General features: G+C 43.2%; 1 protein-coding gene across 1 annotated transcript in view; it reads right to left on the bottom strand.

The window, feature by feature from the left end:
- The window catches only part of TRIO (trio Rho guanine nucleotide exchange factor), a 409,289-nt gene that overhangs the window by 114,805 nt on the left and 277,888 nt on the right, over positions 1–16,596 (bottom strand). The window contains 8 exon segments of the mRNA XM_037798879.1: positions 1,636–1,725; positions 2,357–2,426; positions 3,388–3,497; positions 4,119–4,185; positions 4,965–5,080; positions 5,180–5,374; positions 11,415–11,537; positions 15,219–15,334. Of these exon segments, the coding sequence (XP_037654807.1) occupies positions 1,636–1,725; positions 2,357–2,426; positions 3,388–3,497; positions 4,119–4,185; positions 4,965–5,080; positions 5,180–5,374; positions 11,415–11,537; positions 15,219–15,334 (887 nt within the window).

Raw genomic sequence — 16,596 nt, 5'->3', positions numbered from 1 at the left:
TCACAGATTAGTTTTGCATGTTCTAACATTTCATATAAAAGGAATCATACAGATTATACTCTTTTTTAAACGTCTGGCTTCTTCCACTCAACCTAACGATTTTGAAACTGACCTATGTTGTTTCCTGTGTCAACAGTTCATTCCTTTTTATTGCTGAGCACTATCCATTTCATGAATACATCACAACACAGTTGGAAGACATTGTAATGTCTTTAACACTGCGTTTTAATAACATAAAGAAACGCATCTGAGAGATTTCTAAACACCCATCTCAGTGCTTCTGTTGGCATTCTTACTGTCTAATTTTAGGGTTAGCATTATTCAGATATGGCTGTAAAGTAACAGGACTTTTCTAAAATACCTGACAAGTGTTTAGTCTTGCTTAAATAGAAGTTTCCTTTTTCTAAAAGGCTGTTAGTTTCTGAAAGAAAACTTTCTTGCTTCTAAACTTTACTTTGGATGGGAGGGGGGCAGAAAGCTGGGGTCAAAAGGAAGCTCTTTATTGTTTGTCACTGGTATAACGCGATGTAACCTGTGGACCCTCTAAGTTAGACAGCCTGGCTTCCTTCACTCTTGAAGTATTTTTGGGCCACAAAGGCTTGTGAAATGGCTTTGGTTCCAAACAGTAAACGTGCTACACGCTCTCCCTGCTTAGGCCTTAAATCACTCTAACTCTGGACGCAGTCAAGGCTGTGGGCTTCAACAGGTGACAGAGACCGAGAGTCATGTGAAATATAAAAAAAAGAGGCTGTGCTGGGCTGGGAGCAGACCTCAGTTTTACCAAGGCAGTAGGTACAATTACTGGTCACAAGAAAGAACTACTAAAATAGGGGCTGAAGGAAGAAATGAAAGGCCATCTACAGGAAGGGTGCTTCAACTCTAGGGCAGAAATAAAACTTTACTCCAATTTCCCAGACTTTCAGAGAAAAGCAGGTTATCACACTCATCCACGCACAAGTGTAAAGACAGGAAATGAATCCAACGTTCTTTCTGCCTTATGCATCGAACTATGTGTAACCTTTGGAAGAACCCTATCTTCAAAATATATCTGGCACATATCTGACCAACTTCTAGAAACCCAAGAAGCATTCTGCAGACTGTATCATAAAACTCTGATCCCTTTTGTACTAAACAACCTCCCTGCAACAGCTTTCAAAAACTAGATAAACTACAGCTAAAATTTACTCCAATTAGAACGTAACTAAGGAATCTCCCAGCTGGTCCTGGTTGTTACAGTGTTTTTTGCAAAATTCTGTCAGACCACTTTTGGAAACTAATAACATAGTGAAATTAAAATAGAAAAAACAAATAATTAAAAATTCATATATAAGGTATTAGAGGTAAAAATTAATGATTGCATATAAATGCTAATTAGTGATATATATACACAGGCAAACACATATGCACATATTAAAATGTGAGTTTCTTTTACAGTAGCTGAAAAGGATCTTTAAAAAAACACCTCATTTTTTTAAAACAGAAGAAAATATAAGAACATGGATATAAATGTGATAGATAAAAATGGAAATAAACAATGTATCACTAATTAGGTGAGAGTTAGTAGTAATGATGTATTATATTTATGTTAAATAAAACTGTGAATTTCAATAGCTTTCTTGGTAAACTATTACTTACATCAAAATAGGATCCTGCATGCTCTAAGATTAGCTGAGTGGAGTCAGGCTTGTTTTTGCAGTAGGTGACATACATCTGAAACTTGTCTGCCTATAAACAAACAAACATTTCAACATCTCATTCAAACTGCAATAAGTCAAAGTGTGGGAGACTTTTATGTAGAAAAGACATTGTGCTTAAAAGGACACTGATGCCCCAAATAAAAGAAACTCTATTTCAAAAAGAAAACTATTACAATAAGAAGCACAAGCTGCTGACACTACATGTTCTGGAAGACCCGGCCTGGCCATCACCACTTCCAGCAGTCTTCCCTGACCCTGGCAAGTTGGGGACGGGCACCGTCCTCTCTTACCCCGCAGAGCTGTGTGCAAACGCGGCGGCCAGCCTGGGACTGCTCGACACTGCTTCATGTGTGTGCTTGCCCATCGCCTGGGGGGGGGATCCCCAGCAGGGCAGGCCCTCCTCTACCGGGGACCCCCCAGAGCCAGGCAGAGGACTGCCACACTGTGCGTTCTATTTCAAACCATCACTAAGCCAGGAAAAGGCCCATTGCACAATAGCAGCTAGCTGGAGACGTGATTCTTTAAGGAAAGGTCTGTTTCTCTGTGTGTAAGGAAAAGTATCCAGCAGACTATGAAGACTTAAACAAACAATGTTCCTTCTAGCTTCTTTCAATGTCACTAAATAATTGTGAGAGAACAAGCAGCTGAGGTTTCATTACCCAAGTAACAAAGCAATGTCCAACGTCCTCGGGCAACTGTTCATACTTTTCCAGCTCCTTTAGGAATATGCTGCAGAGAATAAAAACGGTATCATAAAAGAGAAATGATCATTATTACAGCGCTTCAGAACATCTCCCAGTGAGATGATATACCAGAAATTAGACCAAATAGACCATAACTTCAGGCGATGCCTGAGTTTCATCACTTTAAATCAAGTGAAGTGAAAAAATCCGTGTCTCCTAGACTTTAAGATTCCAGATTCCATGAAACGTGGCGCTCTTAACTAGGGTAAAGTATTACGACTACCAGCTAACCAGTTTAGCTTTCAACTGCTCCTAACAGATATTCTGACCTAGCAGCTTGCTTCTGGGTGAGTGCCAGCATTTAGCTGCCAGGGACATAACTGAGGGATATAAATGTCCGGTCTGAAGAAGGCATTCAGCACCAGGGACTCCTGCTGGGGTGGGGGGCTGGCGGAGAGACCCCCAGCTATGGCCCCAAGATCACCTTACCACAGGCAAGATGGCTGCAGAGACTCTGCCTAATGGAGTTTTTATTGCTGCTGCTTCTTTGTTTTAATCTTAAAAAAAAAAATCATGTGCCTCCTTGTGGCCAATGGAAAGTATATTTTATTTTGGTCAAACTACAAATCTGTTCCTTCTTTTTTACTATAAAAGAACAAACAACACTGGCCAACAGGCTCAGGGAGAACTCTTTTTACTTTTAATCCTAGAAGTAATTGATGATTCAGCTTTAGAGAAGTCAGGGTGGCCCCCAAAGCAGTTTTCAAAGTTTTCTTAAACTTATTTCTGCAGAAAATAAGTAAAAATGTAAAACTAAGTGTGTACTAAGTTTCTAGAATATCAAAGTCTTGTTGGGGAAAGACTGGTATACTTCATCTAAATAATAGCAACAAAATCATTGAACTCTATGCTTAGTTCAACTGTAAACTTTGATTTCTTGGTGTCAAATCCAGTGCAGCATCTGGAGGTTCAAGCGTAACAAGCTCCCCAAAGTTAAAGCCACTCACTTATTATGAAACTCGTAGATTTCCTGCATGTTTCCGAAGATAATGAGCTCTTTGTTTACAATGCCAGCGGGGATCTCCTCCACCCCGCTAGTCATTTCCCACAGGTAGGTCTGGCCAGGAGGAAACACAGGGATTATACAAAAATTACACCAACTTTTCAAGCAACAGCCATCACTGACAGCTGTAAATACATACTTGGAGCTAATGCGTAATTGAAAATATATCATAAGCATGGAACTTGTTACAAAACAAGGTGAAAGACTTCTTTTGAAAAGTCCCTCAGTCACTATTAACACTGGAGAAGAGTGGCTATATTTTACAACTCCAAACTTCTTCTCAGCATGAAATTTTGGATTTAACATACTCCACAAGATACAACAAGTACGCATTATACTACTATTGACCATTATTTGCTAATCACACTCACTAGGCACATGTCTCTGGAGTTGCTGCAAAATTCTATAGAAAAAGATTGCCGGCCAGGCCGTCATGTGATAAACAGAAAGAAAGAATTAATGCTGCATCATCTCTGCAACGTGTGAAAAACAAGCCTAGAATTTCACAGAAATGCGGAAACGTGGCTGGCTGCTCAAGTATACTCTAAATCACAAAAACAACCAAATAGTGTGATTATTCTAAGAACTACCAATGGATAAAAATACAATTGACAAGATTATACTTAATCTAAACAAACAAGCAAAAAAAACAAAACAAAACAAAAACTTACGTACATCCATACACTCCCGAAGGTCTCTTACGTAAGCCTTTTCAGTTTGAATTAGCTCAGCCATTATGAACCTTAAACAGAGTGAGATGGTAAATAAACAGGCTTGTTTTACTATTCACTTTTATGGATTTAAGAAATATAAAGTGGTTATAAAGCATCAGCCAGTGATGTGTTTTGGAGAATTAAATCAAGAATAGGTAGAACAATAATAGTATCTGGTTATCAGTTTATAGGGGAAAAAGAGATTTTGGAAAAGATGTTACTGAGGTACTTCTGGATCAGCGTTTTTCAATGGCTGTACTACTGACTGTTATTTTTGGCTGTATGATTCTCTTTTGTTGGGAGGGTGTCCTATGCACTATCAGATGTTTAACCCCCTCATCTGCCCAGTGTGACAACCAAAAATGTCTCTGGACATAGCCAAATGTCCCCTGCTGGGCAAAATTGCCCTGGTTTGGTACCACTGCTTCAGAACAAATCTCTTATCTTTATTAAAATCTAATAATCTAGCATAGTTTCCTAATCAGCAAATTTTAAGCACCTAAATTTGCATCATTCATTTTTTCTCCTTACTATTACTATTCATGACCTACTGACAAAAGATATTAAATTTGTAAATGACAAATGATATTAAAACAATCTGTCCACCCCATATGAAATGGGGGCACAGGGTTAAAAACAATAAGATGCTGTTTCTGAAACAGATGATAGGGGACAGTGGATATAGTGGATCTGTGCTGCCAAATCTAAGCACATTCAGAGCAACTAAAAACATCAATGCTGCTTGATTTCAAATGGCAGCTTCCTTATTCTTTGAATGACCCTGGTAGGTTCTGAAAGTCTAACTTACTCTTTCCTGCGGGCAGACTTCCGCTTTTCTTCATTCAGTTCATGAGCAGCATCCCGGAGTTTTACCTCTGACCCAGGGATGCTGGCTGGAATAATATCTAGCTGAAGACTTTTACTCTGTGGAGTCAGAGAGTCAATAAATGAACATAATTAAATCAATAAACAGGACATTAGGAAGAATACTATGGCTTATTCAGTTTGCACAAAGCAATTTACCGATTTGTTAGAATCTGAAGAAATCCCCAGAGCTTTCTCCAAAGAGGTCCTGTACTTCTCCATCCGCAGAGAGAAATCTCTGTACCTCTTATCCACAGCTGTGACACATTTTTTTATCTCTGCCGCATGGGCATGCCCTTTTTCACAAAAGCCATCAGCCAGCTGTATCAATAGCTTCACTCTCTCTTTGGTTTGCTGCAAAAACAGGAAAGTATTGTGGAGCAAATGAAACCAACTGCCAGAAACCAGTAAAGGGCAGCCACTGCCTACAAACCTTGGGCTCTGAACAGGGAAAAAAAAATGCAAGTGCTAGAAGCTATATGTTAAGACAAACTAAAACCCCAAGTCCATCTGATCGAGCTTCCTTATTCCAGACTAGACAGCTTTCCTCATCTCTTCCACAATGAATGACATTTTTATGACTTTGAAGAAATCTAGATATTCTTTCCACAGTGTTATGATTTGGTACATACTCTGTTCTCTGTCCAGTTCTTCTTGGATCACTGGATGTATTTGTTACACAGTAACTGTGCAAAGACCTCTCCTTGCTTTATGAATGTTTCTTTGAGGTACCCAGTTAGACTGAAAGCCCTGTTAGAGCAGCAGCCACGTCATTTTGGTTTTCATGAAGCACAGGCAGCGAGGGTTCCCCCAACCCCACCCCTGGTGGGACCTTAACCAAATCCCCACGAAGCCTCTCCCGCATCGCATGCTAACGTTTCCTTTTTCACTCTCAGCGGATACAGAAGAAAATTCACTAGTCAGGAAATTATCTTCGTAGAGGTATTTAAAATTTTGTTGCCTGCTTTAGAACCCTTTTTAGGGAAAGAATACTATTTCATTTTATATGTATGTAAAAAAGATCTTTTACTAAGTTAAGGATAACCATAAAGCAATGGTTAAATAAATGACAGCAACTTCACTCAACTTTGCCTTTTCAACAGATTTTAATCACTGCCATTTTATTTAATTGTAATTTCTCCAACTTTCCCATCAACATTTCGAATGAGCACGGTTACTCTTCAGCTACAGAACCCACTTTTTTGGGATTACACTCCAACTAGAAAATCTTTACAACCAACATTCAGGAGACTGATGGACAATCTCAAAAAGAAATCGGGTCAGAGCTGAGGATCCAGATTTGTTTGTAAAATAGAACTATGGAGCCAGAGTTCACCAGGCAACTTCTAAAGCCAGCTTTAAAGATACTTTGGACTCCAAGCGCACACCATGGGCAACCCACCCATCGCCCCTCCTGGTATCCCCCAGAACCTCCTGGCTCCTCACGGCTTTGCTCAGATGCAGGTCACCTGCTCGCCGGACCCCGCGTGCCTCAGTGACAGCCACAGCTGCCTCCCGGCCCTGCCCGGCTGACTCTTCACCTTCTAACAGACAATGGGTTTGGCTGATGTGCTGTGATGACTGTCTGTCCCCTCCAACAGAAGGAATAGTTGTTTGTTTTTCTTCCTGCTCTCTAAAGCACCTGCTGTGTGCCTGACACGTAGTAGGCTCTCAGCAAAGATTAACTGGAAGAATAAATCAGCATCAGGTTCTTCGTGCAAGGTGCACAGCATCTGCTTTTGTCAGGGGGAAGGGATTACCTTCCACAGGCATGAGTTTATACTTTTCAACAAAAAGTGTATCAACTCAAACTACATTAATATCTCTGAAAAAATAACCATTGAGGATTCTGTAAAAGCTTTTTATTGGGGAAAAGTCAGCAAAACTTAAATGTCAAAAACTTTTTAGGATCTCCTTCATCATGTGTGGAAATGAACTCAAGTGGAGTGACAGAAAAGGAAAATACCTGTCAAACAAACCTTTTGACTTGTCATCAATATGATACCTCTCTGGATATGTTAAGACAAGCCTAATTATAAAAGCAAGAGAATAAAATGTCAAAATTTCAGACTTGGAAGTATAAATTCTAAAAGGGATTTAACTTAGAAACACAGCTAAATTTTAATATTCGAGAGAATTAATATGACTAATGTAGGATTTTTTAATTAGGTTGCCATAAAAAGATTTCACTGCTGTGCCCCCAAAGCACATTAAAAGTTGTCCTTTATCGCTGTTCGAACACTTCTTTTTCATTGTTACATATGCTGTTAGTGGGCAAAACTACAAACTACATTCATCTTTAGCGGCTTAAGAAAGCTATTTATAGTGTTTTAAGTGCTGGTGACATAGGAATGAAGATTAAAGATAATGCAGTTTGCTTACATTAAAAACAGAAAACAAAAAACATCAAAAAACTACAGGAAGATTTTTGTATATGTATAGTATACATGGTAAAATATACCAGCTGTCAGCATGTAATACCAATAGGCTGATATTGATTATACGAAACTAATGAAACATAGAAGATCTCCTACAAGCAAAGCTTGGTAGGTTGATGAGTCTTAAACGTGGATAGACTTCATTTAAAGGATGTTTAAATGATAGTTACAAGACAGTTAACAAGATGGTTACAAGGCTTCTCGCTAAGGCTTTCCCTGGCCTCTTTATTGAAGACTGCAACCTGCCCCGCCCCATGCGGCACGCATTACTTCGCATCTCTATATATTTTCCCCACTTATCACGTGCTTGCCTGTTTCCCCAACCAGGATACGAGAGCCATGAGCCCAGCAGGCAGAACCGTTGCAGGTACATAGTAATAGGGGCTCAAATAAATACTTGTTGGATGAATGAATGTGTGACAAAATTATATAGAACGAACTGCTCATCCAAAGACCTTTTTAATCTTAATATATTTTTATTTTAATTGTAGTTTTAAATGCATTCATGGGAGTCAAAATTCAAAAGATAGAAAAGGATACCAAATGGGAAGTTTTCTCACCCTTCTCCCCCTGCCACCCAGTTCATCTTTTCAGAGGCTCCAAAGTTAGTAGTTTCTTATGTACCATTCCAGAGAAAGGAATGTACATATATTTTTTTCCCTCACATTTTTAACATAAATGCTAGCATACTATATATACTGCTCTGCACCTTATTTTTCACTTAACAAATCTTAGCTATCCTTCACTGCCAGGACACAAACAGCATCCTTACTAGTTTGTAGAGCTGCATAATATTCTCACCTCTGGATATTCCCTAAAGTTATCACATCACCACCGATGGACCTTTATGTTGTTTCCAACCCTTTCCCATTACAAACAACAAAGCACAACTAACCCTGACCAGCTGTGCACTGAGCAGACCTATGCAGCACAGCATTTCAGTGTGTGCAGTTGTAGGGGCAGACAGAACGTGTGTGGGGGGAGCTGAGAGGTGTTGCGGGCTATCCCACCCGGAGTCACGCTGGCTCACGGGCCCCAGCAGTGGGCACGAGGCTGTGCCCCAGGCCCCGCCGACACTGTGGGCAATTAAGCATTTGTGGAGGCAAATTTGCCAATCTTTTCTTTTATAATTTTGGGTGTTATGTCATGCTCACAGAACTTCCCCAGTATAAGGACAGGAAAAAAGAAAAAAAAAAAATCCAGTTTTTTTTCCTAGTGGTTTTAGGTCTATGTTGCTTACGTTTAAATCTTATATCCTTCTGGCATTTATCTTGGTATCAAGGTGAGATATGAAGCCAACTTAATCTTTTTGCAGAAGGCTACCCAACACCATTTTAAAAAAAACACCCACAAACAAGTCTAGGTCCTTTAATATGGTTTTTCATAAATTATATGGTTTTTCACCCTTATTCTATTTATCTCTAGAGACTGTTACAAAGTGGATTTTTATTTAAAAATTATGTACATAGTGTAATTTGAACAACCCTCTGTAGGCATAATCAAGGAAGCAGAGAAAAATAAAAGCAAGGTGAATTCTTAAATCCACATGCTCAAAAGCACTTTATTCATCATGTGCCCAGGTAATCAGAAAATCAGAATGGATGCATCTTGTATGGTCTCAGGTACTTTCTAGCAAAGTACGGCATTTGGGACACTGGTGATCAGGATGGAAGGGGGCTGCATGGGAGGAAGATTTGGATATCTGAAATGACTCAGGAAGGTGGCGGGTTTCAAACATCAGTGTGCATAAAAACCACCCAGTGAGCTGGTTACAAATGCCCATCCTCAGGCCACACTCCTCCTAGAAACTGAAAGTCAGTCTGTCCATCGTGAGGACAGAAATCTGCTTTTGGGTCATCACCCAGGAGCCAGCCGAATCTTAATAAGATAGTGATGAGAAATGTCTGGCTTATGGCTTTATTCCATCAGCACTAAAAATGCTATAATACTAATCACTAGAACAGGATTGGAAGACTGTCTGGTCAGAGGCAAGGATTCTCTGTGTAACAAAAGGAAAATGGTTTCTTAGAAGATACTAAGATATGGTGGCAAAAGGCAGCAAGAGTAGAAACCTCCTTTCAACATGAACAACTAAATGGTATCTCCACACACCAAAGCAGGATTCTTTCTGATTAAAAGAATGGCAGCCAGAAACTAAAGAAAAACAAAAATAGTGAAGACAAACAAAAACTGCGAAGAAAAACAAAAGCAAAGGGTGTTCTTTTCAAACTCTATCCGTTCATTCTAGCATAACTCATTCAATATAAACAGAGTTCTGCGTATTTCGGAAAAAGAAAGTTCATGTGTATGAGCATATTTCTTACATAAGGGCAAAAGTACATGCCTGCTAATGCCCGCCTGTCCACTAACCAGAGCCCAAGTCTAAGGAAAAGGGAAATTTAGGAATAATGGATAAAATTCTTTCTTACAAACTCTACTGGAGGAACGAGGCTGCTCAGCTCTCAGCTCTGGCTGGTAACAGCCACATCACTGTGTGCAGGGGCCTGGAGCTGTGCAGCCAATAGGCTCTCGGCCTGCAGAGTGGAGTATTAACTGCACTTTTAATGTCAGTGAGGAGGAGAACATCTCACATCTGCCTCTGAGTGATACAGGAGATATCTTCTTAATAATTAGGCACCCACCCCCCACCAACTAAGCTTGGTGTCCTCCCCTGAGCACCCCTTGTGCCTCCTGGGGGCCCTGAGCCTACCCCCTCCCCACTGCAATGCTCATGGCACCCCACTGAGTGCTGGGCCTTCTCCCAGGCCCTGGTGATCAGCCTATCTGCACCCCTACTCGACGGTGCATGCCCAGAACCCGGCACCTTGAGCACTGAATGGAAATAACAGCTTGCGGGGCAGGGGGCTGGGGAGGAGAAGAGCGGGCAGTCAGAAATTGTTGCAGAAAACATAGAAAGTATAAATAAACACAATACAAAATAACTGTCCTCACCTGAAATGATGCTCAAATTCCTCTTAGAGGCGATTTCAAAGTGAGGTAAAGGGCCACACAAGATAATCAATCTTGTTAATTATATAGGAACGTTTCTTTATAGACAAAAACGTTATCCAGCATGATCATTTATTTTCTACTCTCAAATCTGAATTTTCAGCTTTCTATAAAAGCTCAAATCTATCAAGAATAACAAAGGCACTTCTGAAAATAGGACGTATTCTCAAAAATTGGGGGAAAAAGAAACAAACAAAAAAACAACCACAGGATGAAAAAGTAATTGTAAAGGAGTCTCAACACTCTTCTGAGCTGAGAGAAAGAATATGCAGTACGTACTTTGGTTGGAAAAACATTCATGCCAATGTGTTAATTCCAATGTATTTGCTTAAAAAATTCATATTTGCTCAAATATACTACTTAGGCCATAAAGATGTATTTTATTCTATTTTGATTTTCAGCAGAAAAGTGAAAATGCCTCAAGTTTCTTAAACCTATGAACAACCATTAACAAAGTCCATTAACATAAACTCAGCCAACTACAAAACACAATTTCCTAACTGAACTGAGTGTAAGCAAACTAGTGTGATATTTTTCATGAACTAAAGACTCAGAAAGAAAGTATCAGCAAAATGTGTAAGTCAGTAACACCAGCGTTTGATAGAAATAGCAAGTACTAGTAAATACCTTGGAAAAAGAATATGAAAAGGACAAAGAAGGGGGGAAAAAGAAAGAGAGAAGGGAGATACAAAAAGCAGATCAACAAAAGGAAACGAGAAAAAGTTAGGAGAGGAGAGGAGGAGAAGTTAAAAAACAATGCCTGAGAAGGCAGGAAGGAGCATCACCTAAATTTAACAGAGAGCAATCTATTCGGCACTCGTCCTGTTTCTCCAACTTCATAAGGTGTTTCTCGAATGACGTTTGAAAAGGGCCTGACTTGGATGAGGATTTCTGGGCTGAGCCTTCCGGACGCCCCTCAGCAGCCGAGCCCTGCCGCCCCCACTCACCTTCGCGGTGATCTGGAACTCCTCGTGCTCCTTCAGGAGCTCCTGGGTGTGCTGGATGCTGGAGCCCGTGGAGGTGTGCGTGCTCAGGTAGAACTCCCCGCTGTCATGGATCCACTCTAGAGCCTACAGCGGGAGGAACGGAGAAGCTCATGGCCGGGCTTCCGAGACGGGAGTCTGTTTCTGAGCATCTCGTTTAAATGTGGAATCGCACGCCAAGGCTGGCATGCCTCAAGAAACATGCCCTCAAGGAGAGACAAGCTTCTGAGAAAAGTATCGTAATTCCAAAATAATAATTTAAAAAATGACATTCTAGAAAGTTACAATTGTGTCATGCATGCAACCAAAAGAAAAAGTTCAAGTTTCTCCTAACCAGGAACCTAAAGGCACAAAACCAGTCCCGTCAAAGAACTCAAGTGTGACTACCATCCCATATAAAGAAGACTGAAAAGATACAGGGGCAGGTGATCTGAGACCCTCATATAGCTAAGCCAACAGACAATCGTGTTACGGAAACTTCAGGGCACTACTGGGTGGGAGGTTTTAATTAAACAAAAAAAAAAAAAAATAGCAGATATGGATTCTCAGTCTCCAAATATGACCTTTCCTTCATCCTCCTGGGTCCAGGGGGAGTAGCCTGTGTGTAACCACTTTCCCTGCTTTGATGAGGCTCCTGAAAAGGCCCCTCCACCCTGCATCCCGTGTAGACACAGCTCCATGGAGACGCTCTCAGGGTAAGGGAGAAAATTATCCCCACAGGGGAGCAGGAGCCTGCTAGGCTCACACTGCAGTGGGAGAGCACAGCCCTAAGCCACACAGTCGCACGTGTCCTCAGGTGGAAGCTGTCATTCAAATTACATATTTATATATCTCCAGGGAAATCCTACTTATTTAAACATACTCATCTAAAAAGGCAATGCTGTGGAAAACAAGCATAAAAGAATAGAAAGCTTTTATATTTGTCCTTCAGAACCTCTAAGTCTCCATCCAACTCTTCACAGCATTTTTGGGAATTTTTATAGAAAAAACAAAAAAGGAAATCACGATCCCTAGGAATGTTCAGCTTCCTGGCTGAATATGCCTGAGCATGGCTATCCCATTTCTGAAGCAATGTGAATACTGACACTGAATCAAGGCAGAAACCCTTTTGGTGACTTATTCAGAAGCCCTTCGTTTACCCATTCCTACGGCAGACTGTCCCCGAGTGCCCACCTAGAGAGCCAGGCGCTGTGTGAGGTGCCAGGAAATAGGACAAGCTTAGAACCCAAACCCAAAACCAACCCCTCAACCCCAACCTGAACCTGAACCCCATCCCTAACCTACCCCTAGCCCCCTAACCTTACCCTCCCCGCCCTACCTTAACCCTGGCCCTACCCCTACCCCTGTGACCACGGAGGAGAAGACAGATTAAAACAAATACGCAGAAGACGGAGGGCAGCGAGCAGTGAGGGCGTGGGGACCCCGCTCGGGAAGGGAGGGGCGGAGGGCCGGCCAAGCAGGGACCTGAGGCTGAGCAGGGAGCGGCTGCGGGAAGAATGGGGGAGGCCTCTAGTCCGAGGAAGCACACACCACGCGCCTGAGCGGAGCACACGGGGGCTGCGGCCGGAGGGAGGGCCGGGAGGACAGCAGTGGTGAGGGAGGGACAGGCTGGAGGGCAAAGGGGCCCTGGATTTTCCTGAAGCAAACGTGGCTGCCATGTGGAAAAGGGATTGGAGGGGAGAGTGAGAGGACATAGTAAACCAGTCAGGACCCAGGAGCAGTGGTCTACGCGAGTGATGGAGGGGCTTACAGGGCACGGTGGCTCTGCAGATGAGAAGGGAGACAGGCCTGTGACTTGTGGAGGGCTGTACCTACGGGACAAGAGGGAGCGAAGATGTGGGGAGATGGGGGGCAGGCAGGAGTCCAGAAGGGCACGCCCCCGCCACTCCCGAGATTAGGAGGAGGGGGTGCAACGTGCTGCTGGAGGGACACCGGAGGGGGGCAGGGAATCACGAGTGCACCTGATGAGGCCAAAGTGCCGAGATGGCAGGGGTAGCTGCAGTTACAGATCTGGAGGGCAGAGCAGAAAGGGAGGTCAGGGCTGGGAGTGCCAACGGAGAGATAAGAGGAGAGGAAAGAGAAACAAGAGCCCGGCCGGACGTAGAGAAAGGCAGTATTCAGAGGGGGGATGAGGAGGAGGGGCCCATGAGACAGGAGGGACCTGGGGGGCGGCGCTAAGGAGGCCGAGGGGTCCCCTTGTCCCCGATCCCACCAGTGGTGTTGGTTTCCAGCCCATTGCACTCGGAGCAACACGCCGAAGACTAAAATCAGGAGAGGACGTCACGGGACGTTCTGCTGGTGGTGGCTGCTGTTCACCAGTGCCGTGCTCACCTGGCATCGTCAGTGAAGGCATGGACTTAATGGCTTTAGTTTGGGCAGATGAGCTGACTTTAGCAAAAAGGACACAACACATCCCATTATTTTTCTCAGTCAAGAGAACTATTTACAATTTTGCTTCTCTGTATCTGAACGATTCCTTATATTTCAACAGAGAAAGTTGAGTGACAAAAGAATATGCCACAGTCTCTAACTGGAAACAAAATGAGGTGCCCCATAATTGTGAAATAGGGATGAACTCTCTTTAAGTAAAATGTAAAGGAAATACAATTTAAACATGAAAAAGAAATACCCCTTGCCCCTCACTGCTGGGAATACGATTACCACAGCAGAAGATGGCAGCCGCGAGGAGAGGGGGGCTGGGACGGGCTGCCAGTTTCATGGACAATGACCTCTGGGTCATCAGCTCTGGGAACCGGGCAGCTCTGAGCACCACACCACCCACTGCAACCCCCTCAGCATGGGCCAAGATGGAACAAAATGTGGTCCCCAAGTAGGGAACCTGGGCTGAGTGAAGCTGACGTTTGCTTGGGTTGACGAGGCTTCCCGGAGGGCCTGCCGCGTGCTGGTGCACGTTAAGTGACCAGGTCGCTCCAGAAGCAGCCCAGGTCTGGGAGTCACCATCAGGACGTGGGTCACCACTGACCAGACACCTGGGGGGCCCCAGAGACTCGGAGATCAACGATGAGGATGACATGCGGTGACAACCACCAGGCGCCCGCCCGGGGCCTGGCACGCAGAGAGTGGACGTGAGCTCGCCCGATGTCCCGCTCACCGACTGAGCTCCAAACATCTCATGGACACTTACGCTACTGTGAAGGCCACAGAGGAACCACAAGTATCTTAATGCTCAAGGTCTGAGCTAAGCAGGCTTTATCTCAAAATGATCATCTTCAATGACTGAAGATATGGGCTGGAGTACCTTAACCTCAAAAGACCCAGCATTTTCTCTACTTAACCAAATGTATGAACATTTTTCAACTAAATATGAATTATTGGAAATGCTGTGACATTTTGCATTTTACTTTAGCTCAATTCACTTGAAGAACAGAAATTCATCTTGAAAACCTAAATATGCCAATATAAAAAGCCACCCACCACACTATTTACACACATAAACACTGCTGAACTAAGACTCCGCGGTAGCTTTAAAACAATCACCGTGTTATTGCTTGTAAGTCGCCATCTGAAGTATTCGGCAAACATGGGAGAGAAGGGTCGAGGGGCAGCTTTGGGGTCTGAGCGCCCAACTCAAGGAGTGGCACACTTGTTACAAGGTTGCGCGTTTTCTATTTACAGCTAACTGTTAATTAAAATCCGAGACTGTTTTGAATGCTAGAAAGCGTTTTTGAAAACGGCAGAAACGGCGGCAAGGGCCCATCCGGTCGCCGAGGCCTAGGGACACGGGGGCGCGGAGCCGGGGCGGCCGACCTGCTTGGCGCTCCGTTCGAAGACCACGTACTGCTGGCAGTGGTCCAGCCGCCGCTTCCTCATGGTCCAGTAGTGCAGCACCCTGTTCTCCCGCTGGAAGAGCTCATTCAAGATATCTGGGAGAGCAAAGAGAAAGGCAGCCTTTGGTGCTCACCGTCAAAGCCAAAACCCCCTGCCAAGCCCCGTCCATCTTTAAAGACGTTTATGCACATGCCACCGGGAGGCAGCGTGTTGAACCGAGAAGCCACTGCGTCCTCGTACGCGGTCTCCAGAGCACGTCTCCAGGCCCCCCTCGTCTTGCCCTAATTTACCATCGCACGACTGAGGTCCCAGGGAGCTGAGATCATGGGCTTGATCTCTAACGCCTTGGGAGAGTTGGGTTAGTGGCATAAGAATCCTTTCTCTCCTCTGGGGCAATTCAACAATCGTTAGAAAAAGCATCAGTATGAGATAATTTTCCTCAAGACTTTTAAAACCCTCGTATCAAAGGAGCAAAGGACTTTACATCTACTTGGTGATAAGAGATAGGGGAAAAAGGTAGTTTTTTTGTTGTTGTTGTTAACAAAAAGCTTAGAACAGGAAAAGACATGAGCTAATGAGCAAAGCACATAAACATGAAGTTTACGATTTTTAAAAAATGGCCAAGAGACACACAGGCACATGTTTACGCTCACTCAAACAATGAGACTGTCTTTCACTGTTTCCTGGCAACCACCGACAAAACTGGCACTGGAAAGGCTAAGGGAAACGGGCCGCCGCGATCATTTATTACAGAGGGAAAAAACCTGAGTTCAACCTTTGTGGAGGGCAGTTGAGCACCAGGCAGTAACACCGAGTGTGTGCCTACCTCTGATCCCAAATTTCCCTTCCTTTAGGTGTCCAGCACGGGGTACTCTCCACCCGCACTCAGCGCACCTCACTATTTTACCCAGATGCACGAACACTGAAACACTGTGTGCCACAATGGAAACCCAGAGAATCCACATGCCCACTAACAACGGCCCAGGTTAAATCCTTCGGGCTACGCACCAAAACACTACAGGGATTACGAAGGATGGAGCAGCTCATTAAATTCGGAGAATGAGATGCCTGAGATATTATTATGTGAAAGAAACAAATTGTAGACGAATATAATCTATTTTTTTAAAGTAAACAAGTTGGATGGGTGTGTGGCATATATACATCTATAACTACATGCATAGACAAGAAGCACCAAAAACTCTTGACTCTGGTTACCTCTGGTAAAGGAACTGGGTAACTATGTATATTTGTACACCTTTCAACTTTTTCACAGTAAGTCTGTTTGACTCTAAAAGGTTACAAAACAAACGGAAAACTTCAGAAAACAATTTCCAAGACTGAAATTGCAAAATATTAA

The sequence above is a fragment of the Choloepus didactylus genome, chromosome 11 (assembly GCF_015220235.1).
Source record: "Choloepus didactylus isolate mChoDid1 chromosome 11, mChoDid1.pri, whole genome shotgun sequence".
In the NCBI taxonomy this organism is placed as follows: Eukaryota; Metazoa; Chordata; class Mammalia; order Pilosa; family Megalonychidae; genus Choloepus; species Choloepus didactylus.
This window is presented reverse-complemented; position numbering and strand designations above follow the sequence as displayed.